The following is a 26,913-nucleotide window of genomic DNA, read 5'->3' as shown; positions in this document are numbered from 1 at the left end:
CTTAGCCATATAAAAGGCTGCCCAGAGCAGGAGCAGTCAGTCTGTCCCAGGCCTTCAGAGGGGAAGGTCTGTCTCCAGAGCTGGGAGGCCAGCACCACGGACAGTGCAGTGCAGGCCAGCCTGAGAGAGTGGGAGAAGGCCCTACTCCATAGCCTGCTAGGCGGCAGGCCTGGGAGGAGGAGGCCTAGCGTAGAGAGCTGTTGGGGAAGCGGTCCAGAGGGATAGTCAGAGGAGGAAGGAGAAGGAAGACAGTGAGACTGTCGCCCGAAGGCCTCTGGACCGGGACTCAGAGTAGTGGGTGGGCCTGAGTCCCCCCCCTCCCTTTTTCCCCCCTTTGTTTGCTGTGCTGCCCTACGCACAGCCACAGGCCGCAGGGAGCGGCTGGCCAGAACCACGCCTGGTCCTGGACTGTGAGGATCGGACTTGAAGGCGTCGGGCTGTTGTTTGCCCCCCCCCCGGAAGGGGGTGTGAATGGACCAGGGAACACTGTCGGAGGATAGTGCCCTAGAAGAGGACGCCGACGTCGGGAGCAACGCAAGTCCGTGCACCCCACAAAGGCGAGACGACAGGCGGGACGCCACCCAAAGAGGGCGCTCTACTGGCGCAAACTAATTCCCCGAGACGACCAGGAGGGGGCGCCACAGCGGTGAGCAACCGACCCTGTCACAGCTCAGTATAAGAACCTAAATTGAATAGAATCTAAGAGTATGTTGTAGAGATTACAAATAAATCCAGTCCTTTAAAGGATGTATAGAAAAAGTTTTATGTGATTGGAGAACATTTTGACAGCTACTACATTTAGACCTCAATCCTGCATTCTGCATCCACACAGGCTGAGGCCCCAACTGACTCTAATTAATTAATGTTGGTCCTGTGATGCCTACAAAAGACTTGACAATAGTCAGGTAACTGGTGTGCTGTGATCATCACTTATCATGGATATCATAACCCTGTCCTTATTACCCTATGGTTTTCTCCTCCCTCCCGTCTCATTGTTGGACCCACCTTTTAGACAGTAGTCTGCTAAGATTGGAAGCTCTTGGAGGCAGGGGGCATCTTTTTCTAATGAGTTTGTATGGCTCCCAGCACAACGGGACTTGGGCTTCTAAGGGCTACCGCAACAAAAATATATAAAATAATAACAGCTTTCTGAACATGAATGAAATACATTGCTTGGTGTTGTTGTTTCTCATTTATGCCTCTAGTTTTTGTTTACTTTGGGTATGTCTACACTACGAGATTAATCCGAATTTATATAATTCGAATTTTAGAAACAGCTTGTATAAAGTCGAATGTATGTGGCCACATCAGGCACATTAATTTGGCGGTGTGCGTCCATGTACTGGGGCTAGCGTCGATTTCCAGAGCGATGCACTGTGGGTAGTTATCCCATAGCTATCCCATAGTTCCCGCAGTCTCCCCTGCCCATTGGAATTCTGGGTTGAGATCCCAGTGCCTGATGGGGCAAAAAACATTGTCGCAGGTGGTTCTGGGTACAGCCTCACCCTTCCCTCCATGAAAGCAACAGCAGACAACCATTTCGCGCCTTTTTTCCTGGGTGAACACTGCAGACTCCATACCACGGCAAGCATGGAGCCCGCTCAGCTCAAGACAGCAGTCAAGAACATTGTAAACACCTCGCGCATTCTCGTGCAGTTTATGCTGAGCCAGGACCAGAAAAACGAGGTGAGGAGGTGGCGGCGACAGCAGCGCAGCGACAAGCATGATGAGGACATGGACACAGAATTCTCTCAAGCCGCAGGCCCTGGTGCTTTGGAGATCATGTTGTTAATGGGGCAGGTTCTATCCGTGGAACACCGATTCTGGGCCCGGGAGACAAGCACAGACTGGTGGGACCGCATAGTGTTGCAGGTGTGGGACGATTCCCAGTGGCTGCGAAACTTTTGCATGCGTAAGGGCACTTTCATGGAACTTTGTGACTTGCTGTCCCCTGCCCTGAAGCGCCAGAATACCAAGATGAGAGCAGCCCTCACAGTTGAGAAGCGAGTGGTGTTAGCCCTGTGGAAGCTTGCAATTCCAGACAGCTACCGGTCAGTCGGGAATCAATTTGGAGTGGGCAAATCTACTGTGGGGGCTGCTGTGATGCAAGTAGCCAAAGCAATCACTGAGGTGCTGCTACGAAAGGTAGGGTCTCTGGGAAATGTGCAGGTCATAGTGGATGCCTTTGCTGCAATGGGATTCCCTAACTGTGGTGGGGCGATAGATGGAACCCATATCCCTATCTTGGCACCGGAGCACCAGGGTACCCAGTACATAAACCACAAGGGGTACTTTTCAATGGTGCTACTAGCACTTGTGGATCACAAGGGACGTTTCACCAACATCAACGTGGGCTGGCCGCGAAGGGTTCATGACGCTCGCGTCTTCAGGAACACTACTCTGTTTAAATGGCTGCAGCAAGGGACTTACTTCCCGGACCAGAAAATAACCGTTGGGGATGTTGAAATGCCAATAGTTATTCTTGGGGACCCAGCCTACCCCTTAATGCCATGGCTCATGAAGCCATACACAGGCAGCCTGGACAGGAGTCAGGAGCTGTTCAACTACAGGCTGAGCAAGTGCAGAATGGTGGTAGAATGTACATTTGGCCGTTTAAAAGGTCGCTGGCAATCGTTACTGACTCGCTCAGACCTCAGCCAAACCAATATCCCCATTGTTATTTCTGCTTGTTGTGTGCTCCACAATCTCTGTGAAAGTAAGGGGGAGACCTTTATGGCTGGGTGGGAAGCTGAGGCAAATCGCCTGGTTGCTGATTACGCGCAGCCAGACATCAGGGCGATTAGAAGAGCACACCAGGAAGCGCTGTGCATCAGAGAAGCTTTGAAAACCAGTTTCATGACTGGCCAGGCTACAGTGTGAAATTTCTGTTTGTTTCTCCTTCATGAAAACCCGCCCCCTTTATTGACTCATTCTCTGTAAGGAACCCACCCTCCCCCTTCCCCCAGCTTGCTTTCAAAGGAAATAAAGTCACTATCGTTTAAAAATCATTTATTCTTTATTAATTGATTATAAAAAGAGGGAGAGAACCCGGGTGGGGTTTGGGAGGAGGATCGGTGCGAAGGAAAAGGCCACTAAAAAAGGTTAAAAAAATGACAGCCTTTTGCTTGGGCTGTCCACTGGGGTGGAATGGGACGGTGTACGGAGCCTCCCCCCCCACGTTCTTACACGTCTGGGTGAGGAGGCTATGGAACATGGTGAGGGGGTAGGGGGGTTATACAGGGGCTGTAGCGGCACTCTGTTATCCTGCTGCCGTTCCTGAAGCTCCACCAGATGCTGGAGCATGTCTGTTTGCTCATGCAGCAGTCCCAGCATTGCATCCTGCCTCCTCTAATCTTCCTGCCGCCACCTCTCATCTCGAGCGTCTCTCCTCTCCTCACGTTGGTCCCTCATGTCCTCATGTTGGTCCCTCCTGTCCTCACGTTCACTGGCTTCTTTCCTATACTTTGAAACCCTGTCCTTCCACTCATTCAGATGAGCTCTTTCACTGCGGGTGGATTCCATGATTTCTGCAAACATCTCATCTCGCGTCTTCTTTTTCCGATGCCTTATCTGAGATAGCCTTTGGGACGGAGGAGGGAGGCTTGAAAAATTTGCAGCTGCTGGAGGGAAGGAAAAAAGGAGAGAATTTTTTAAAAAGATACATTTTGCAGAACAATTCTTATACTCTTTCATGGTGACCAACACTATTCACATTACATAGCACATGTGATTTCTGTGCAAGGTCGCATTTTGCCTCTTAATATTGAGTGCCTGTGGCTTTGCTGCTAGAGATCACAGATGCAGGTCCGGGCAACAGAATTCGGCTTGCATGCGGCCATGGTAAGCCATTGTCTTTCGGCTTCTGCGCCCTCTTTTCCCACTTACCAAGCAAAGCCCGTTGAGTGCTGCGGTTTTCCTGTTAACCTTCAGCAGCAGAAAACAAACTAACCCGCCCCCCCATCCAATTCTCTGGATGATTGCTTTATCCCTCCTCCCACCATGTGGCTGGTATCAGGGAAGATCCCTGCAGGAACCAAAGTAACACCCCCCACCCTGCCATGAATTCTCTGGGATGATCGCTTTACCCATCCCCCCCACCGCATGGCTGGTATCAGGGAAGATCCCTTCTAGCCAAACACGAAAAACAAAAACTCAGGGCCAATTACCCCCCCCCCCCCCCCCGCGCTTGGCTAACTGCAGGGAAGGATTTCTTTTCAGCCACAGGCAAACAGCCCAGTAGGAACTGCCACCTCTGTCCCCTTAATTAAATTCCCATATTTCAACCAGGTTACCATGAGCGATATCACTCGCCTGAGGATTACACAGTGAGATAAAGAAAGGATGTTGCTTGAATGCCAGCAAACACCGGGACCATACACTGCCAGGCTTTGTCAGGCTATGATACCAGATTACTTGCTGCAAGCATGGCATGGTCAAGTGTCCTACCATGGAGGACGGAATAAGGCTGCACTGCCCAGAAACCTTGTGGCAAGGCTTTTGGAGTACCTCCAGGGGAGCTTCATGGAGATGTCCCTGGAGGATTTCCGCTCCATCCCCAGACACGTTAACAGACTTTTCCAGTAGCTGTACTGGCCGCAAATGCATCCCAAGTCCTCAGGGCAAAGTAATTATTAAAAAACGCTTGCTTTTAAAACAAGTTTTATATTTTAAAAGGTAAACTCACCTGAGGTCCCTTCCATGGGGTCATGGTCTTGGATACTGGCTTGGGAGGGTACTTCAGTCAGGCTGAGAAAAAGATCCTGGCTGTTGGGGAGAACGGAGTGCTGGGTGCTCTCCGCAAACTCGTTCTCCTCTTCCTCCTCCTCCTCTTCCCCATCCGCAGAATCCTCAGGTGTAGCTGTTGAGATTATTCCCACCTCGGAATCCACGGTCAGAATTGGAGTAGTGGTGGCGGCCCCCCCTAGAACTGCATGCAGCTCGGCGTAGAAGCGGCATGTCCGCGGCTCTGATCCGGAGCGACCGTTTGCCTCCTTTGTTTTTTGATAGGCTTGTCTGAGCTCCTTGACTTTCACGCGGCACTGATCTGAGTCCCTATTGTGGCCTCTCTCCATCATGCCCTTGGAGATTTTTTTCAAAAGTTTTGGCATTTCGTCTTTTTGAACCAAGTTCTGCTAGCACTGAATCCTCTCCCCATATAGCGATCAGATCCAGTACCTCCCATATGGTCCATGCTGGTGCTCTTTTTCGATTATCGGCCTGCATGGTTACCTGTGCTGATGAGCTATCTGTGGTCACCTGTGCTCTCCACACTGGGCAAACAGGAAATGAAATTCAAATGTTCGCGGGGCTTTTCCTGTCTACCTGGCCAGTGCATCAGAGTTCAGATTGTGACCGCTCTGGACAGCAATGGTGCACTGTGGGATAGCTCCCGGAGGCCAATACCATCGAATTGCGGCCACACTAACCCTAATTCGAAATGACAATATCGATTTTGGCGCTACTCCGCTCGTCGGGGTGGAGTACAGAAATCGATTTTAAGAGCCCTTTATTTCGAAATAAATGGCTTCGTTGTGTGGACGGGTGCAGGGTTAATTCGATTTAACGCTGCTAAATCCGAATTAAAGTCATAGTGTAGACCAGGCCTTTATCTCCCTTTTTAAAAAAATCCTCTAATACTACACTCGTCTTTTAACTATAAAGATTTCTTAACTATATTGGTTAAGAGAAATACTGGCATTTTTAAATAAAATATATTAAGAAAAAAATTAGTTAAGCAATAAAGAAATTATCAGTGAGGTAGACTAATGCAGTGGTTCTCAAACTGTGGGTCGCAATCCCCTTTGAATGGGGTTGCCAGGGTTGACTTAGACTTGCTGTGGCCCAGGGCTGAAGCCTGAGCCCCACTGCCCAGGCTGAAGCCAAAGCCTGAGGGCTTCAGCCCTGGGCGGTGGGACTCAGGTTGCAGGCCCCTTGCCTAGACAGAAGCCCTTGAGCTTCAGCTTTGGCCCCCCTGCCCAGAGCAGTGAGGCTCGGGCAGGCTCAGGCTTCGGTCCCCCACTCCTGGGGGACATGCAGCATGTTCCAGCAGGGTGGGCCGGGCGGCGCAGCCACAGCCTGCTACGGGGGGGTGGGGCCAAGTGGCTCGGCTGCAGCCTGCCAGCCCCAGAACTGCAGCTGCTTCGGAGGCTGGGGGGAGAGCAGCATAGCCAGAAGTGGAGAGACTCTGGCCCCGCCTCTTCCCTTCTGGCTGTGCTGCCTCTCCTTGCTCCCTCTCTATACCCATTCATAAGCCGACCCCCTTCTCTGGTGCTTTCCTTTTTTACTAAAAAAATTCAGCTTATGAATGAGTATATACAGTAATTTTTGTTGTCAGAAGGGGGTCGCGGTGCAGTGAAGTTTGAGAACCCCTGGACTAATGTAATGTGCCCAAGCCCTACTTTTTTGTGCTGTTATCCAGTCGGATTTCATAATCTAAGCAGGATCAGCTTGGGACAGTTCTTACATGGGAAACTGCCACTGAGGAACATCTAGGTGTTGATTAATTAGTTAATGTTTATAAATCAGAGGGAGGATGCTATGGAATTGCAAAGCAATATTATTTCCTGTACTAGCTTGCTGTAACTGTGCACTATAGGTGAAATACACCCCTGTGCAGAGGAACTGAACCAGGCCTATGCACCACGTAAATCCAGTTTAAGCCCTGTAAACAGGATTTAAGTGGTGCATAGCCCTTGCACTTGCCCTCTGCACAGGGGAGAACGTCACACTATCTGTGGATATCTGCACAGAGCCCTTGATCCTACAGACCTCCTTGGAACCTCATCACAATCTGCCCTACACATTGCTTTCCTACCTTAAATAAAGTATGTGCAAGGGGCCAGCTTCCTATCCCTACATTAAAAAATTATGGACTCTTCTATTCAGTTTAAACTAGTTAAGTTCATCCCTCAAGTCAAACACAGCATCACCAGGCAAACCAAATTTCAAAAGAATTTAGAAACGGTATTTTAGCATAAATTTGACTTTAAACTGGAGTTTGGCCCTTTCCATATTGGCTGACTAACTCATGTTTAAATCAAGACAGCACGAAGTGGTTAGTTTTAACCCTGTTAAAGCTACTCTCACACACACATACAATCATATGGTCCATATATTAAGTATGTTATGCATACTTCAGCACTGAGACTAACTTTTTTCAGCAGTGACTAAGCACCTTTCAGTCATTACTAGAGCCATTAATTTTAGTATCAGCGTTGTCGGGATGTACTGTTCTCCTAGTGTGCCAAGGATGTCCACACAGCCATTGATTTAAGAGATAATATCACTTGCTTCCAAGTTTATGAGGCAATAAACAGCTCCTGCATATTGATGAATGCTGAGGTGTTTGCTCAGCACATTTGCAGGGGACATTTATTACCAAGTGCTGTGCTTTAAAAGCAAATGAAATTGCAACTATTCTCACTTTCTTTTGTGGGGGGAGAAAAAAAACTGTTGTTTTTAATTTGTTCCTCCACTTCCACTCCTCCTGTGACTCATTAAAATGACAGATTTAGCCCTGCAAGTTTCCTTCTATGTGAATGGTTCAAGACTACAGTTTGTTTTTTTGTTGTTGTTGCTTTGGGTGAAAATGCTTTCAAAGCAGGTGAGATTGTCAGAATACTTGAGAAGAATGGCTGAGACTGCTTTTTAGTTCTTTATTAGCCAAACCCACCTCCAATGCCCCCCGGGATGAATTTCAAGTTAGCCCATCAGGATACCCACATGAATTGTTATGATTACACTCACATTCATTCATCTGTCCATGTAATATACAAATGAATTGTTTTTAATCTGTGGATCATGAAAATGTCAAGGACTAGAGATGAGCCTTTAGAGTGTTCACCAGGTAGAATGTTTTTTGGAATCTAAACTCTTTTACCCGTTCAATATTGTGAAAGAAGCAAGGAGTGGGGGGAAAGGAATGAGACTGACTGCAAAGCTGCGTGCCAACTGAGACGTTATGAGGATGCCAAATAGAGAAAGCAACCCTTGAAAAATGCATTAGATTATCAAAAACAGAAAACTGATTTATAGCTGCAGTAATCAATTCTGTGCTCTCTATTTCCATAATAGAGAGCAATTACAAAAAACGCATTTAAAGCTGTAATAAAAAGTTATGCAAAGATTTTCTGTAGATATTTTGTTTAGCTGCAGTTTGGAGCTAAAATAGAAAGACATTTGGATGAAAAGTTGGAATGCAAAATCTAAGTTGGAAGAAAGAGTAGTTTCCAAAATCTAAGAAGCTTTACATGAGAAAAAGAAGAGCCAATAGGATCTTTTAGCTTGTGTGCATGGTGTTAAATGTAAGCAGCAGCAGACCTATGTGTTATTTTAAAAATGTGTATTTGAACTTTTTAGTAGAACATGAAAATTCCTTCTTCATCCTTAAAGTCTGATACTGGGGAAGAAAAATAGCTTCAAATACATTATGATGCCATTATTATTTGCATTGTGTTCTTTCTAATTTAGGAGGCAGCCCTACAAATCTTACTAATGAAAGTAAGCCTTACGTATATGAGTAGTCCCATAAAAATCAGTGGATCACTTTTGTAGCATAGGAAAGAAACTACAGGGTCATGCCATTAGGTTAGAGTAAGGCCAGTCTATTCTTACATGTCTGGAAAGTATTATGCACCTCTGTGCGGCTATAAAATACTGGAAAATACAAATTTAAAAATACAGCTCACTTTCATCAACCTTTTTTTCAGCCACACTTATCTGTCTCCTTAATATTTCACATGGTCAGAAAATCATCCTAACCCTAGCATTAAAAGTTATCTGTTACATAACCATGCCAGCTGTTGAGGGGTTTCCACTTTTAATGGATGGTACGTCATGGATGGACCCTAGTGCTCTGAGGCAATAAAACAACACATGGAGCAGACATTTTCTGTTCCTCAGATACACCCACTTAAACAGTCCCTTCTACCTAATCCTCACAACTCCCAGTTTAATCCCAATACTTGGTCCTATTCCATCATGACCCTTTTTCCTTTGATTTATATTATTTACACTAAGACAGGGATCGGCAACCTTTGGCATGCGGCTCACCAGAGTAAGCACCCTGGTGGGCCGGGCCAGTTTGTTTACCTGCCATGTCCGCAGGTTTGGCCGATCGCGGCTCCCACTGGCTGCAGTTCACCGCTCCAGGCCATGGGGGCGGCAGGAAGCGGCAGTCAGGAAATCCCTCGGCCCATGCTGCTTCCCGCCGCCCCCATTGGCCTGGAGCGGTGAATCCCAGCCTGTGGGAGCCGCGATCGGCCGAACCTGTGGACGCGGTAGGTAAACAAACCCGCCCAGCCCGCCAGGATGCTTACCCTGGTGTGCCGCGTGCCAAAGGTTGCCAATCCCTGCACTAAGGGTATGTCTACATGGGGATAAAAGCCTTGTGGCACAGCCGTGGCCAGCCCAGTCAGCTGACTCAGGCTGGTGAGATTTGGGTTGCTGGGCTAAAAATTGCTGTATAGATGTTTGGGAATGGGCTGAAGCCCAAGCTCCAGGATCCTCCACTCTTACAGAGTCCCAGAGCTCAGGCTCAGCCTAAACCTGAACACCTACACAGCAGTTTTTCAGACCCAGAGCCCAAAACCCACAAGCCCGAGTCAGCTGACTTGGGATGTTACATACCAGGGTACAATGCAGACCAATGGGGGGGGTTGTGTCACCCCTGCCCTGTAACCTGGTGTGCCTTGCAATGCCTTGCTGTTGTGGTCTCCAACCTGTACTTCTCATAACCAGTCATCAGTATGAAGGCTACTCCCAGACGTGTTTGTGTAACTGCAGCCCGCCAGTCACACCTTGGCTCTCACCAGCCCTGGTTATACTGCAGGGTGATCCCAATGCACTCCCAGTCCCAGACTTTCCCCCAGAAATGTATGTTTTGTACTGCCCAGCCCTCTCCTAGACCGTCCATATATATAAAATCTGTTATTCCTTTAAGGGAATCATATACACTAGCCTGTTCTCTTAAATAGAGTTACCCAGACATTTCAGTTTAAACATACTGGATTAGATAAAACCATAAAACACATTTATAAACTACAGAGAGATAGATTTTAAGTGAGTACAAGTAACGAGGCATAAAAGTCAGAAATGGCTATAAGAAAAAAAATAAAGATAAAATGCTTTCTAGTGCCTAACAAACTATATTAAATTCAAGCAAAATTTCTCACCACATACTTTCAGCAAGATTACTTATCAGACTCCTCAGGTCAGGACCCTCCTCCCCCCCAGAGTCCAACAGCTGTTTCCTGTTTCTTCTCAGGTACAGAGAATGGAATGGACAGGGAGGGGGGGCTCTCTTGGGGGTCTTTGCCCCTCCTTTTTATAGTTCCAGTCCCGCAGCATTTCCAGCTGAGAACCAAGAGACAAGGAGTCTATGTGGAAGGATGTTCCCTGCTGGCTGTTTTCACCTGTTTGAGCTTCCTTTGTTTGATGACTCTGTTTACTGCTTAAATGCAAATTAAGGCAAGCACACATTCCTTTGTTTAGGACAGACCTGTTAGCTGGCTTCTGCCTAGGCAGGGCTGTGGGGTTTGGAACATGTGTTGTAAACATCATACAGGGGGATTTTATCACTTCACATAAAATGTTGCCACACATATTTTATCAGGATATTACTGATCAGCAAGTTATGAGGTTTCAAATGATACCTCACAAGGCATACCTAGTACAAAGATTATTACAATAGTACATAGTGTGTGAATTCAGAGTGTATTCTGTCACACCCAGGCCAGCTGCGTTTTTTTTTATCCCAGTGTAGACATAACCTGTGGCCTTTTACATTGCTTTGCCATTTGAAAGGGGCCTTAAAGTGGGAGTAAATGATTTACTCCCACTTAAGGCTCTTTTACACTACCAGAATGGGGTAAAAGGGTCTAGTGTAAATGAGAATAGGGCACATTCTCCTCTTTTTAATTTACCTGGGGCACAATAGTCAGTACAGTACAGCAATACAGGACAGTATGGGAATATTTAATCTAAATAAAGATTTTTTTTTTACTGAACATTTAAATATAATTTTCAGACAAAAACTGTGTTAAGATGGAGTTAAGGGTGAGAGTACATTGCAGTAATTTAGGATAAAAATACATCACAGGGACATAATGATACCACGCAATAACCATAAGATTACAAAGGCATTTTAGTGTTTGTCATCCCAGATTAGATCAAACTGATTTTTTAAAGACACATTATATTTCCCCCTTCTTCATATTGTCACTACAGGGCAAAGTAAAGGTGGTTTGGCTGCCCTAACTGCATTTCCATACTTTAACATGTCTTTTCAATTCAGAGAAACTCATGAAGAATTGTACCCTTTCAAAATTACTGGCATCCATAATTTTCCTCAATGGGACTGAGGTCATAGGCTTCCCGCAGTTAAACTGCTCTCTTTCAAAATGGTCACAGCCAAGTTGTCCTCAGGGAAAACAGTAGTCCCCTATGCTGTCAGAAGGTAGAGAAGAACACTGTGAAGAGTAGGTGAATGGTGGCAGTGGCCATCTTTGTTGATGGCAGCCTGTTGTGTTAGTCCCACTAAGGACAAAAGGAGGTGGTGGTTATTTTGAGAAGATAATTTTGAATGAGGGCAGCCCATGGCCTCCCTCCCATGGAGAACAGTAGGAGAGGGCAGCCATTTTGAAAGATGGCAGTTCTTTGTGGAATTTTCTGAAGAATAAGATTATGTAACAGCTCTGCTAAAGAAGAAACTTTTAATTGTGAATTTAAAAATTACCATTAATACTAAACAAATTTTTCAAATGTAGACAAGGCACAAGATTTTAGTGACTTTTAATGACATAAGAAGTTTGAAGAGTCTACATTATTCTGTTACGAAGATTACTAGGGACAAAAAAAAAAAGCAAAAAACAAAAACAAAAATAGCCAACACCAGGTGCTAAAATTATTTAAGAACATCTAATTAATTTTAAAAAACGAATTAAAAGATTTATTTGTAAATGCTCAGAAAATTAATTCTGAACTCAGAAAGTAAGGGCTGTAATTTCAGGTATGATATGTTGTATTTTTCATGCATAACAAAGATAATCTCTGCTCTAAATGCAAAATTCAATTCAACATTCTGTCAGCATCAGAGGGAGACCTCTCTGCCTCGCTACGCTACCTAGCGGCTGAGAACCAATCAACAGGAGATTAGCACAGTAAATCAGTAAAGAGTCTATGGCCCTTCCCCCTTGGGACTGGGCAATTAGCAGTCTTTAGCTCAGCCCCTTGGTTGGGGCAGACAACCACCACAGTCAGGCTCAAGCCCTCTGGCTGGGGCAGGCAGCAAGCATGGACAGGCTCAGCCCTCTGGCGTGACTAAGCAGAAGCAGTCTATGGCTCAGCTCCCTGGCTGGGCAGACAGCAAACAAATGCAGGCTGTTTGACCTATGGTGGATAGGCAGCAGTGTCTGACTCTTTCCTGGCTCTCCCTGAACTGAGCTGTTGGCCCTGCCTCTTATCCTTCCTGTTCCGCCCCCTGCTTCTGGTGCAAGGGGTGGTCCCATCCTGGCTCTGCCCACGAGGGTGAAGGGAGCGGTTCTTCCCTGTCAGCATCAGAGGGAGGCCACTCCGTCTTGCTACATGCTTCTGTGGCCCAAGTGGTTAGCCAATATTTGGAGCCTTATAGGATTGTTTCCATTAGGAGGAGAAATGGATATTACAAGTTAGATAAATACTTTGCAATGATCCTCTTTGTTTACTAAAAGCTGTTTCTCTGAACACAGTACAAAAAAACAGCAGCAGGAAGTACCCTGACTATCAATTTCCAAGTGTACCCCTCCAGTCAGTTCTGTACCCCAAGGAGCTCTGTCTCTCTGCTATCTCTCAGGGCTATGCTTATGACTGCCTCTCTTGCAATTTGCTTGCTTTTGTACTCTAATATATACAGAGCTTGCCAAACAATCCCCTTAGCCTCTGTTCGCAAACAGGAAACCACTCAGCCCACACCGCTTAGCTTGTGATCCGGCCTGGCCATGTGGCCCAGGGCCTTGGGCAGTGGCTTCTATTGTTTCCAGCTATCTCACTACATAAAGGAGCTTACTTTGCTTAGCACATCCATCAGCGCTAACCAGGTCTGTGATTGTCTATAGATCAAAGATCTGCTTGATGGCAGCCATTAACATTTTCCACCATAACATTATTGTAACTAGATACAATACTAAGTACAATTCATTTTAAACTAGAAAAGCTCTTTTATTTTTGAAGGGATTCCTTCAAGTAAAATATACACCACAAACATATATTCTTAGAAAGTGCTGACTCCTGATATGGATGGGAGATACGTTTTAAAGGAGAAAAAATAAAGAGGAAATACAGATGGCCCTCTGATTATGTGTGATTTTCACATTTAGTACTATAATCAGATCTCTTCAGAAGTAGAGCTGGCAGTCATTTAATTATTAACAGAAAAAGAAAGTGGGGCTCCTTAGCACCACAGTGATAGGATTGGGAGACTAACTTTGAATTGGGGTAGTGGTGCACAATCATATCCTCTATACAAAGAGCACACTTTGTGTCAATCTTAATAGAATATGCATGTATTGGGCAGGGGTAGGAGGAAGAGGGAGAGGAAGCTTTCCATTGTGGATTTGGGTAAACCCTCCTCCCTCTGAAAACAGCTGCAGTTGTTTTTCATTTTTAATACCATTTGTTATTTCCTGCACAAGCCTGAACTGTGGCTCACCCTCCAGAAAGCAGACATAGAACTATAAAAAGTATCTTGCTATAAAGGACTTTTTAAAACAGTATGTTTTAATTGCTTCCTGATTTCAGCAAACTGTTTTATATTTGAAACTTAACATCAGGATTACATTTTATTTTGTTGGACTTTTTATTATTTTAAGCATAAATTATTGTGAGATGTTAATGTGTTTAGAGGGTGTCTTTATGAATGTAGGTGGTACTTGTGTAATTGATAAGGTGTTTTAAATAGTTGTACAACCACCCAGCTTTTAATTAGTTACACAAAGTGTCATCAAGCCCTGTGAATGTAATGCTATTTGTATTACAATACTTCAGCAAATACTGAGCAATTAGGTGGTACTTTTTCATCATTAAAATATGGTATATGTATCAGTTAAATAATCCTATTGGTGGGTAATTATATCCATTTGACAGAGGGTTAAAGAAGTTAGATGACTTGTCCAAGGTCACAGAAGGTTTAGGTATAGAATCAGTGAGGTCTAGAACTCGGGAACTGATGGCTCCCTGTTCTGTGCTCAGGTCACACTTTTTCACCCAGTATAATGTAAAGAGCATATATATGACGGGCCCAATATTCATGCTGTGCACTGCCATGCCAGGGGAAAACACATGAAACTGAGTATCTATCTGCACTGGACAGTACTAGCAACATTTGAGGAGTTAATGTTGATTTTTTGGTGCTCACATAATAGGTCTTCTTCTTAGTAATTTGTCATCTTGCAGATTTTGAGATTGTAATATGACTGCTAAAATGTACCCAGGTGATTTATAGACTCGGGGACTCTCCTGAAGTCTGTGCTATAATAAATTGATGTCATTGTGGAGAGAAAGATATAGAGGAGACAGTGTACTCTGGCTCTGCCACTGTTTATCTCCAGCCCATGAAGTTAAAAATCAACTCAGTGATTTTTTGTATTATGTATTCTGACTGGAATCAGATGAAAACTGAGGATGTGCAAGAGAACTGAACAGCTTGACATGATTGTGGTGCGATTTACAGTAGTAATAACCTACTTAGTTCTGAATTACCACGTGATATATGGCAAGATGGCTGATCCATGAGCATCACAAAGCCATCAGGTGACTTAAAGATGTGTAACTTTTTCAAAGGGCTGTTTTATTTTACTTCCTTGGGAGGAATAGGAAAATGCAAATTAAAATGGCATGCTGCTTAAGGATAAGTCAGATCTCCACCCCAATCAACAGAAACAGGTATGCATGAACTGAAGGCTCAAACATCTCTCAGGAGCAGTCCAGCTTTGCAAGCAATAGTGAAATCAATGGAAAGCCTCAGTATCAATACTGGATTTTACCCATAACTGGGGAGATCATGGGGACACAGTAGAGGGTCCAACCCCAAATCTGACAGCTGCTGTGCTGTTGAGGAGGATGAAAGTCGCAGGGAAGGAGAACATTAAGCTGGAATGAAGGAAAACAATCTCATAGTTGGGACCTTCCTTCCAAGTAATGTCATGGTATCCTCTCACATGAGGCTATCCCTCCAGAGGAGGTACCCCAGTTATTATGAAGAGATAGGAAACAGTAATGGGGGATTCAATCATTAGAAATGTAAATAGCTGGCTTTATGATGACTGGGAGAACTGCATGGTGAACTGACTGTTGGGTGTGAAGGTTGCAGACCTCTCGAGAGGTCTGGACCGTTTGGTAATAGTGACCATACTATAATTAAATTTAACATCCCCGTGGCAGAGAAAACACCACAGCAGCCCAACACTGTAGCATTTAATTTCAGAAGGGGTGACTACACAAAAATGAGGGAGTTAGTCAAACAGAAATTAAAAGGTACAGTGCCAAAAGTAAAGGACAGGAGTACTTGTGGCACCTTAGAGACTAACAAATTTATTTCAGCATAAGCTTTCGTGGGCTACAGCTCACTTCTTCGGATGCATAGAGTAGAACACACAGACAGAAGATATTTATACATACAGAGAACATGAAAAGGTGGAAGTATGCATACCAATTGTAAGAGGCCAATCAATTGAGATAAGCTATCAGTAGCAGCAGAAGAAAAAACTTTGAAGTGAAATCCCTGCGAGCTGCATGGAAACTTTTTAAAGACACCATAAAAGAGGCTCAACTTAAATGTATACACCAAATTAAAAAACATAGTAAGAGAACCAAAAAAGTGCCAATGTGGATAAACAACAAAGTAAAAGAAGCAGTGAGAGAGAAAAAGGCATTCTTTAAAAAGTGGAAGTTAAAGCCTAGAGAGGAAAATGGAAAGGAGCATAAACTCTTGCAAATGAAGTGTAAAAATATAATTAGGAAGGCTAAAAAAGAATTTGACGAACAGCTAGCCAAAGACTCAAAAAGTAATAGCAATTTTTTTTAAAGTATATTAGAAGCAGAAAGCCTGCTAAACAACCAGTGGTGCCCCTGGATGATTGAGGTGCTAATGGAGCACTAAAGGAAGACAAGGCCATTGCAGAGAAGCTAAATTAATTCTTTGCATCGGTCTGCAGAGGATGCGAGGGGAATTCCCACACCTGAGCCATTCTTTTTAGGTGACAAATCTGAGGAACTGTCCCAGATTGAGGTGTCAATAGAGAAGGTTGTGGAACAAATTGATAAATTAAACAGTAAGAAGTCACTAGGACCAGATGGCACTCACCCAAGAGCTCAGAAGGAACTCAAATATGAAATTACAGAACTACTAACTGTGATTTCAGAGTAGAAGAACAGGAGTACTTGTGGCACCTTAGAGACTAACAAATTTATTAGAGCATAAGCTTTCGTGGACTAAAAGAAGTGGGCTGTAGTCCACAAAAGCTTATGCTCTAATAAATTTGTTAGTCTCTAACTGTGATTTGTAACCTATTGCTTAAATCTGCCTCTGCACCTGATGGCTGGGGGATAGCTAATGTAACACCAAATTTTAAAAGCAGCTCCACAGGTGAACCTCCCAATTATAGACCAGTAAGCCTAACCAGGCAAATGGTTGAAATTACAGCAAAGAACAGATTTATCAGACACATAGATAAACACGATATGTTGGGGAAGAGTCAACACAGCTTTTCTAAAGGGAGATCATGCTACACCGATATATTAGAATTCTTTGCAGGGGTCAACAAACATGTGGACAAGGGTGATCCAGTTGATATAGCATGCCTGGACTTTCAGAAAGCCTCTTGCACCAAAGGTTCTTAAGCAAAGTAAGGAGTCCTGGGGTAAGAGGGGAGGTCCTCTTATGGATCAGTAACTGGCTAAAAGGGTAGGAATAAATGGTCAGGTAAATAGCAGGGTCCCCCAAGCATCAATATTGGGACTGGTGCTGTTCAACATATTCCTAAATGATCTGGAAAAAAGGATGAACAGTGAGGTTTGGAGATGATACAAAATTACTCAAGATAGTTAAGTCCAAAGTAGACTGTGAAGAGTTACAAAGGGATCTCACAAAACTGGGTGACTAGCAAGAAAATGGCAGTTGAAATTAAATGTTGAAAAATGCAAAGTAATGCACATTGGCAAACCTAATCCCAACAATACATACAAAATGATGGGGTCTAAATTAGCTGTTACCATGCAAGAACGAGATCTTGGAGTCATCATTATGTTTTCATACTCACTCAACGTGTAGCAGCAGTAAAAAAAGCTAACAGAATGCTAGGAACCATTAAGAAGGGGATAGCTAATAAGACAGAAAATATCATAATGCCACTATACAAATTCATGGTATACTCACACCCTGAATACTGCAGGCAGTTCTGGTCACCCCCGTTTCAAAAAAAGATACATTAGAATTGAAAAAAGTACAGAGAGGGGCAACAAAAATGATTGGGATATGGAACAGCTTTCATATGAGGAGAGATTAAAAAGCCTGGGACTGTTCAGCTTGGAAAAGAAATGATTGAGGGGGGATATTATAGAGGTCTATAACATCATGAATGGTGTGGAGAAAAAGTGTTATTTACCCCTTCACATAACAGAAGAACCACGGGTCACCCAATAAAATTAATAGGCAGCAGGTTTAATACAAAAATAAGGCAGTATTTCTTCATACAACACACAGTCAACCTGTGGAACTCATTGCCTGGGGATGTTGTGAAGGTCAAAAGTATAACTGGGTTCAAAAAAGAATTAGATAAGTTCATGGAGAATAGGTCCATCGATGATTATTAGCTAAGATGTTCAGGGACACAACTCCATGGTCTGGGTGTCCCTAAACCTCTGACTGCCAGAAGCTGCGACTGAATGACAAGAATGAGTCACTCAATAAATTGCCAAGTTCTGTTTATTCCCTCTGAAGCACTTGGCATTGGCCATGGTCAGAAAACAGGACAGGATGGACCATTGGTCTGATCCAGTATGGCCATTCTTATGTTTTTAGATTCTAAGCTATGCTGCATAGCTTAGAGCAAGGGTGGGCAAACTACGGCCTGCAGGCTGGATCTGGCCTGCGAGCTGTTTTAAGCCGGCCTGTGAGCTGCACCATGCGGCTCGGCCCCGCTCTGGCAGCGGTGCTGGGTCGGGGGCTGCACCATTTTAAAGCTTTTTCTGCAGTCATGAGGTCTAGGAATTTACTTTAAAAAGCTGATAACCAAACTCCAAGAACTGGGGATTTGCAACAGTCAACAACACCGCCAATGTCATGCTGACCAGCCCCATCTCACATGTGATTTCAGTTTGCGTATTGCTCTCCTGTTTTTTAGTACAGAGAGTAGTCAAATTAACACAAGAAGTTTCAGCAGCTAAGAAACTAGAGCTGCAAAAAGCAATGTTCAATGGGAATGTCTGATACCATTTCAGGTATTCTGGATTTTCATCTGACTTTTAACACACTTCACACTTTTCTTTTCCCACCCCCACTGTCCCTCTGTGAAGAAGCAGAAAGGGCCTCTTGAAGCTGGCAACTCTTTTTCCGGGGATGACAGTGACTTTGTGCCTGCACCCTCAAGAGGCGGGTGGGTGCCATTGGGGAATTTGTGCACAGCAAGTTCTCCCCAACTCAAAAAGGAAGCTGCATAATTTGGACCAGTTGCTTTTATCTTCCAACTATAACAAAAAGAAATCTCATTGAGCAGAAAAAGCCCATAATAAGGAATGAGTGAAAATGTAGGAAACACTTAGCCCTGGGGGAATTCTAGCCAAGGTACTTGATATATTCATGCTAACCATTTCCATAAGCATTATTTTAACCAAGTCTGCGGTGCCTCTTGTTCAGTTACTCAGAACTTTATATTGTCTCATTCCTGAGGTATTTTTGTGGTGTTTCTTTGGTCATTATGGGTCAAACCTGGCCCTGATTTACAGCTTATGTAACCCTACTGAGGGGAATGGAGATGGATGGGGTGAAAAGCAGGTCAACATTTGGCTCTAACCATTCAAAATGACTCATACCTTCTCTGTGAAATGGCTTGTGTTAAACAAAATACATTTGCTTTAAAATACAGGGCCCTATTGTTTCCCCAGATCTGTACACATCCCTTCCCCAGGCTGCTGAATGTGGAAGAAGGGATGAAGTCTCAGTTTTCTAGGATTTGTGCAGAGGGAGGAGGAAGGGGAAGAACAACCAAAAGAAAATCCTATGGAGAATCTATGAAAAAGTTAATACTACCCCAAACTTTTTATAATTAATTTTCTTTTAACTTTTCCAACATAAAAAAGACGGGTTACTTCCCATACAGTAACTGGAGTTCTTTGAGATGTGTGGTCCCTATAGGTATTTCCTGTGGGTATGCATGTGCTCCAAGCACCTGAGCTCAGAAGACTTTTCATTAACAGTGTCCATTGGTCCACACCTGTACCCTGCATTTCCTTGTGCTTCAAACTGAGGGCATAAAAGGTGGTGTGGACTGACTTCCTCTCCAGTTCCTTCTCACTGCAAATCACTTTAGAAAAGGATCCAAAGGGTATGGATGGTATGGAGTACACACAGGAACCACACATTTCAAAGATCTCCAGTTACTGTAAGATAAGTAAGCCTTCTTCTTTGCTTGTTTTTATGTGCATTCCACAGCGGGTAATTCACAAGCAGTACTCATTGAGAAGGTGGGTGTGAGGAACCATGTCGCACCAGAGATTGAAGGACTTCTGTGCTGAAGGACACATCTGCTTAAGAAGCTTGTACCAGGGCGTAATGCCTAGTAAGTGTGTGCACAGTCCCCCATATTGCTGCTCTACAGATCTCCAAGAGGGGAACACCCTGAAGAGAAGCTACCAAGTAGCCTGGGCTCTGGTTTAGTGAACCCTCACATCTTGAGGGGGAGAAGGCACCATCTGCTCATAGCAAAGCAGGATGTAACCTGAGATCCATTTAGAAAGTCTCAGTGCGGAGATTGCTTCCCCTTCCATCTACTCAGCAATGGAAATGAAGAGTCTGAGATTTCCTGAAAGGTTTTGTCCTTTACAGATAGAAAGATAAGGCGCAAAAGACATCCAGTCCTTATCCTTATGAAAGGCAACATAGGGAGGGTCCGCCATATGGGCGCCAAGCTCATCTACTCTTCTGGTGAAGGTGATGGCAGTCAGGAAGGCCACCTTCTTAGAGAGATGAAGAAGGGAGCAGGAGACAAAGGGTTTGAAAGGAGAATTCAAAAATGCTGACAATACAAGGTTGATGTCCCAAGTTGGTGTCAGTTTCAGCACCGGAGGAAAAGTTCTGGCAAGGCCTTTCAAAAACCTTACAGTCATAGGGTGGGTGATGACCAAACTGGTCTCCACTGTAGGTTGGAAGGTGTTGATCACTGCCAAAGGTACACACAGTGAGTTGAGAGAGAGAGAGATCCTACTTCTTTAGTAAAAGGAGGTAGTCCAAGATGGTAGAGGTATCTGAGTCCTCAGGAGGTATCAGATGATGTTGGCACCAGATAGAAAATCTCTTCCATTTAGCTGCATAACATTTGCCTATAGATATTTTCCTGCTATTATTGGGGATGACTGTACCTCCTCACAGAACATCACCTTTCTAAACTTGTCGTCCATCCAAATATCAGACTGGTAGATGGAGGGATGCTGTATTGGGATTGCTGGTCTTGTCTTTGTCCTGAGTCAGCAGGTTTAGGATTTGTATGCACAGATGTGCCACCATCTGGGGGATGCTGGTGAATGAAGACTGCTTCTGCCATTAGTGTGCCACTAGGACCACCAAAGCTTTGTCCTGTTTGATTTTTCTCAGGAGCTGACATAAGAGAAGAAGGGGTGGGAAAGCATACTTTAGCAGCACTGAACTAAGAATGCATGTCATGACTGGGACTTGGTGGTCAAACCTAGTGAGTGGAGCAAGAGTTGGAAGTTAAGTTGAGGGTCAGAGCTGGAGTCAGGAGTCAAGCCAAGGGTCAGGGCTGGAGTCAAGAATCGAGCCAAGGGTCAGAGCCAGAGCTGGAGTCTCAGATCAGGGGCAAGGATCAGGAAGAAGGCAGGAACTAAGAACAAGGCAGGGAGGCTGGAACCAGGGACAAGTCAGGAAAGCAGAGCTCAGGAGTCAGGCTCCACTACAGAAGCCAGACAGGAATTCACCCAGTTGCATGGACTATTTTCGGTGTCTTCTTCTGCTTTAAACAGTGCAGCCAGATCAATTGGTAGGGACTGGCACTCCTCCAATCAGGACTCCCCTGGGCAGTGCCTCTGGTGGGGTCAGAGTTCCATTAGTCATTCAGCCCACCAGTTACTAACAAGTTGCTGGATGGTGGCTGGGATGTGATGGTGGCCTGGGGACTTATCACCCCAGGTCTTGAGCCTCACAATATGTCCCCTTTGGAATTGTGTCCCCCAAGTTACTCGGAATAGTAGGCTGGGCACTGCCCATTCTTTTGGGACACAAAGAGATCCCACTATGGAAATTCCCACTGTCAGAAGATGTTCTGAACCACCGACTTGTGCAGTTCCCACTCATGGTCTATGTGGAAGTGTCTGCTAAGGCTGTCCACTAAGGTGGACATTACTTCCGGGAGGTGCACTGCTGAAAGGAGTCTGCTGCACCAATTCCAGAGTTTGACCACTTCTGTGCAAAGAGGAGTGGACCTCATTCCTATCCGCTTGTTGATGTAGTATACTGTGATCACATTGTCCAACATGACCTGAATGTGTAGGGCATGGATGAAAGGTGAGAACCTTTTGCAGGCTTTGTGTACAGCTCACAGTTCAAGGAGATTGCAATGAAGCTTGGATTCTTGCTGAGTCCAACATCCTAGGGCCACATGACAGTCCAATGCGCTTCCCACCCTAGTAGGGAGGCATCTGTGATTAACCTCTTCATGGGTGGAGAGGGAACCCCTTATGCACAAGGGTGAATCTGGGGGAATTGAGACTTGCTTGTCCAGGCAGTCTCTGTTTGTAGTGCAAACTGTTCATAACCACTCCTGAAGACACCAAAGGTGGAACCTCGCAAAGAGTCACATAGGCACATGAAGCCACATGGCCTAGTAGGACCAAGCAGGAATCCACTGTTGGCTGAGAATTTAGATGAAGTGAGTCAATGAGGTCCCTTGGTGCTTGAAATCTGTCCTGGGGTAAGTATGCTTTGCTGAAATCGGGTCCAAAGTTGCTCCAATAAGGTCTATAGTTTGTATGGGAACTAGCATGGACTTTTCTAGGCTTACGTGCAGTCCTAAGGATTGAAGGAGTCTGAGTAGGAAAAGAACTGCCGACTGTACCTCCCTGTAGGACTGACCTATAAGCAGCCAGTTGTCAAGGTAGGGGAATACTGGGATGCCCTGGTGGTACTGCTAGTACCTTTCTGGGCCATCAAGAGACCAAAGTGAAGTATTCTGTATTGATAATGGGCTAGGCCCACAGTAAAGCACAGGAACCTCCAGTGAGCAAGATGACTGCCTTGGTGGAAAAAGGGATCCTTCAAATCGAGACCCGAGAACCAGTTGCCTCTGTTTAGAGTGGGGAGTAGGGAGGCCAGGGTAATCATCCAGAATTTTGAATGACATATGAAAATGTTTAGTTGTCTGAGGTCCAGAATGGGTCTCCATCTTCTCTTCTTTTTGGAGACAAGGAAATATCTTGAATAAAACTCCTCCCCTTTGCACTGAGGAGGGACTGGCTCTATAGTATCCAGCAAGATTAGGGAATCTACTTCATATCTGAGAATGCTCTCATGAGAGGGGTCACTGAAGAGGGATGGGGAAGGAGGGGGGTTTGTGGTGGGGATGGACAGGAATCCGATCATGTGGCTGGTAGTGACAATGTCTAAGACCCATTTGCCTGATGTAACCAGGTACCACATAGGTAAGAAATGGACCAAATGGCCAACGAATGTATTGTGAGTGCCAGGAGATGGGGGGACTGGCTGACAGCTCTCAAAGGTCCTGTCCAAACAACGTTTTTGGTGGGAGGCTGGGGCTGAGGGGAGAATGATGAAGGGATGTTCTGTCAGCTGTGCTGCAATCTCGGGCGCTTCCTAGGAGGTTTGTAGGCCTTCTGATGGCAAACAGGCTGAGAAGCAGGCTGTTGCTTGTAAGGAGGTGGCTCTTGAAGGTGCAGGGCTATATATACCCAAGGAACAGAGGGTTGCACAAGTGTCTTTAAGAGTGTGTACTGACTAGGGTTGTCAAACAATTTTAAAAAATCACAATTAATTGCAAGATTAAAAAAATAGTCGTAATTAATCACAGTATTAACAGCCCTATTAAACAATAATAGAATACCACTTAAAATTTATTATAAATATTTTTGGATGTTTAAATATATTGATTTAAATTACAACACAGAATACAAAGTATACAGTGCTCACTTTATATTACTATTTTTGATTACAAATATTTGCACTGTAAAAAAGATAAACAAAAGAAATCTTATTTTTCAATTCACCTCATACAAGTACTGTAGTGCAATCTCTTTATCATAAAAGTTCAACTTACAAATGTAGAATTATTTTTGTTACATAACTGCACTAAAAATATAACTGCACTAAAACAATACAAAACTTTAGAGCTGACAAGTCCACTCAGTCCTACTTCTTATTCAGCCAATTGCTAAGACAAACAAGTTTGTTTACATTTACGAGAGATAATGCTGCCCCCTTCTTATTTACAATGTCACCTGAAAGTGAGAACAGGCATTTGGATGGCACTTTTGTAGCCGTGTTGCAAGGTATTTATGTATGAGATATGCTAAACATCCATATGCCACTTCATGCTTTGACCACCATTCCAGAGGACATGCTTCCATGATGATGACAGGTTCTGCTCGATAACAATCCAAAACAATGTGGACCAACATACCTTCGTTTTCATCATCTGAGTCAAATGCCACTAACAGAAGGTTGATTTTCTTTTTTGGTGGTTCGGGTTCTGTAGTTTCCACATCAGAGTGCTACTGTTTTAAGACTTCTGATAGCATGTTCCATATCTTGTCCCTCTCAGATTTTGGAAGGCACTTCAGAGTCTTAAATCTTGGGTCAAGTGGTATAGCTATCTTTAGAAATCTCATATTGGTACCTTCTTTGCATTTTGTCAAATCTGCATGAAAATGTTCTTAAATCAAACAAGATATACTGGGTCATCATCTGAGATTGTCATAACATGAAATATATGGCAGAATGTGGGAAAAAACACGGATCAGGAGACATACAATTCTCCCCCAAGGAATCTAGTCACAAACCTGCTGGGCTCAAGTATTGTTTCTAAATCACTACCTATCAGTATTGATAGACTGCTTTTGAAGAGCTAATGTGGCTGTGATAGTGGCTTTATTTCTAAGCAGGGGCTGAACCATACCCAATGTGGAGTTCCATCCAATATAATGGTTGAAATATCTTGTACAAGAGGTTCTTGTTTCTGTCCATTTGCAGCTTGTTGTTTTTCTAGCTCTGTACAGTTAGCTGGACTGTGTTTGAAATGGCCCACAAGTTTTCTACATTTACCAGCATGTTTTCAAAACCACCATCACTGAGTGCTACTGCAATGGATTGCTGCAGACTGTGAGCGATGCATGTCATATGTTCAAAAGGCAAACAACTGGCTTGCTGCTATCATATTACATGCACTGTCAGTACTAATTGTTGTTACCTCTTCTTGAATATTCCATTCTTTCACAACATCCAAGAAACGCTCTGCACATGCTTCAGCATAATGACAGCATAAGGACCAAATTCGGTGAATAAGCCTGGTCATGTGCCACCTGAGGCATATTGCACATATGCTAAGAGGGTCTCATGATAATCAAAGGTGCCATGGACTAAAAAGCTATGTTCATTGCATCTACTGAAGATTGGAGGGACAATTTAATTAGCAGCTTGCCCTTGTCTATGATGAGCTGGAATTGCTGTCTGACTTCCTGGGGTACTTTGTGAATTCCGAAAACGTGTTATAATCAATAAAATCATATTTGGAAATTAATGCCTGATAATTCACTGTGTGGAGCTATAGGCTAGCCGAGGTAAAACTTTCTTCCAAAGAGTCTAATCTCTTGACATCCTTGTCAGAGGGCATAGACCTAGGCTGGTGTAATCTCTTACGCTCTGTGGCAGCCTGAACCACTAGGGAGTTCAGGCTGGGGCAGGGAAGAGGGGGGAAACAAATATTCCACTCCCATTAGATGGAAAAAAGTACTTCTTCTCTGTCCTTTTCAGAGTGAGGATGCAAGTAGCTGGGGTATGCCAGACTGTCTTGGCTGCTATATGTCCTTGTTGCTTGGAAGTGCTACCTCGTGCTACCTGCAGTCTGGAGGATATCCTGCAATTTGTGAGTGGTGTCCTGCGCTTTGTCCAGGGGAATGTGGAGCTCACCTATTCTCCTGTTGGATTGATCTCAAGGGCCAAAAGAGTTAAAAGTGTTATAAACTCTTTCTCTGTCCAACATTAAAACAGTGATACAAAAATTTGGGGAGGGGAGGATTTCCACAGAGACACTGGTTTACTCAGTTTCTTGGCAAACACCCAAAAACATTCATTCTAAAGTTGGAAATTTATTGATCAAATTCAAGAAAGAACAAGAAATTAAAACAAGAATTTACACTGAATGCAAACCAAACTTAGTAAAAATCTATTAAAGTTTCTCTCTTTTTGGAGGCAAAATATCAGTCTCTTATTTTCATCAACGGACCTTTCTCTGATTAAAAGGAAAGGGATAATTTTACTCTCAGTCTTGATATATGAAGGGAATTCACTTCTCCTATTCCAACAGACAGGTACAAGGTGGAGGAGAGACAGAATAGAACAGGTGGGGGCTTTTTTTGGACGTTCTTGGAACACTGCATGGCTGGTCAGTCAATGAATAGATGTGCAAGCTGGCAGGGCGGCCATAGCACATTCCAGTCAGGGACATCATCTGGTTGGATCCTTTCTCATCAGAGAGGGCAGGGCTGGATGTGATAATGCATGCAGTGCAGTTGAATTCAGGATCCATTGAAAAGCTGAGGAGTAAGAGACAGGATAGAAGGAAAAACTTAGTGGTGCAGAAAGTAACACTAAAGGGAAGGGAGACAGAATAGGATCTTATGGGCCTCTGCCATGCTGACAAATAGGTATCCTCACTAATGGGCTGAGAACTGGATGATATGATGACTTTCAGGACTCATAGTTGAAAGCAAAGTTCCTTAAACAAGAGCGAGGCGTGCTGGCCTTCCTCTCAGGAAGAAACCCCTTCAGTTTGGTCTGCTCCTTCTGCGTGGGAAGTTAAGATGAGTTGAGACAAGATGTGATGAGCTGAGCTGGGAAGCCATGATGTTTTTTCAAAGTCTCCTTTTAAGGACCTCAAAAGGGTCAAGGGGTGTGGGGGCGGAGGAGCGGCTTGCATAGTTCATCCCCTCATTATTTTGTTCACCAATTAATTCTATTTCTGTATGGCCAAATTCAGCACATGTAATTTCATTCCCACATTTTCTTATTTATTAAGTCCAATTTCAACATGGTCCTTGAGACATATCAGTAGTCCCTTTTTGTTTGGACTAATTCAGTCTCTTTGTATGGTTCTCATGGTTCTCTTGCACCTGTTTATAACAGTTATCATCAAAAACAACTTGACCTATTTTTCATGCTTAATTTCAAAGTAGGCAAAAATGATGTAGATCAATTGTCACAACACTCCTCCAGTTGTGAAAATTGATCTACAATAAACAACACTCCTGAAGTTGTTTATTGTCATTGCATGGTGACAGTGAGGCTCGTGCCACTGCCTTGTCAGGAGACGAGGACAAAAGTGCTGGAGGGGCAAGACAGTCCATCTGTTCAAGCTCTTCTTATTCCTCCTATTGCTTCTGACAGGCTGGAGTTCTTCTGTCTGAGGTGACCCCAGTCTGAAC

The 26,913-nt window shown here is 44.2% G+C and overlaps 1 protein-coding gene across 1 annotated transcript; it reads right to left on the bottom strand.

The window, feature by feature from the left end:
* Positions 1-3,020: 3,020 nt before the first annotated feature.
* Positions 3,021-9,065, bottom strand: LOC135982389 (chromatin assembly factor 1 subunit A-like). Its single transcript, XM_065588880.1, has 2 exons — positions 4,685-9,065; positions 3,021-3,620 (listed from the first exon to the last, which is right to left on the bottom strand). The coding sequence occupies exons 1-2, from the start codon at positions 5,106-5,108 to the stop codon at positions 3,349-3,351; spliced, it is 696 nt and encodes a 231-aa protein (XP_065444952.1). The 5' UTR covers positions 5,109-9,065; the 3' UTR covers positions 3,021-3,348.
* Positions 9,066-26,913: the final 17,848 nt, after the last annotated feature.

This window comes from Chrysemys picta, chromosome 3 (assembly GCF_011386835.1).
Source record: "Chrysemys picta bellii isolate R12L10 chromosome 3, ASM1138683v2, whole genome shotgun sequence".
Lineage (NCBI taxonomy): Eukaryota > Metazoa > Chordata > Testudines > Emydidae > Chrysemys > Chrysemys picta.
Note: the sequence above shows the minus strand (reverse complement) of the source record. Positions and strands in the feature narration are given on the sequence as shown.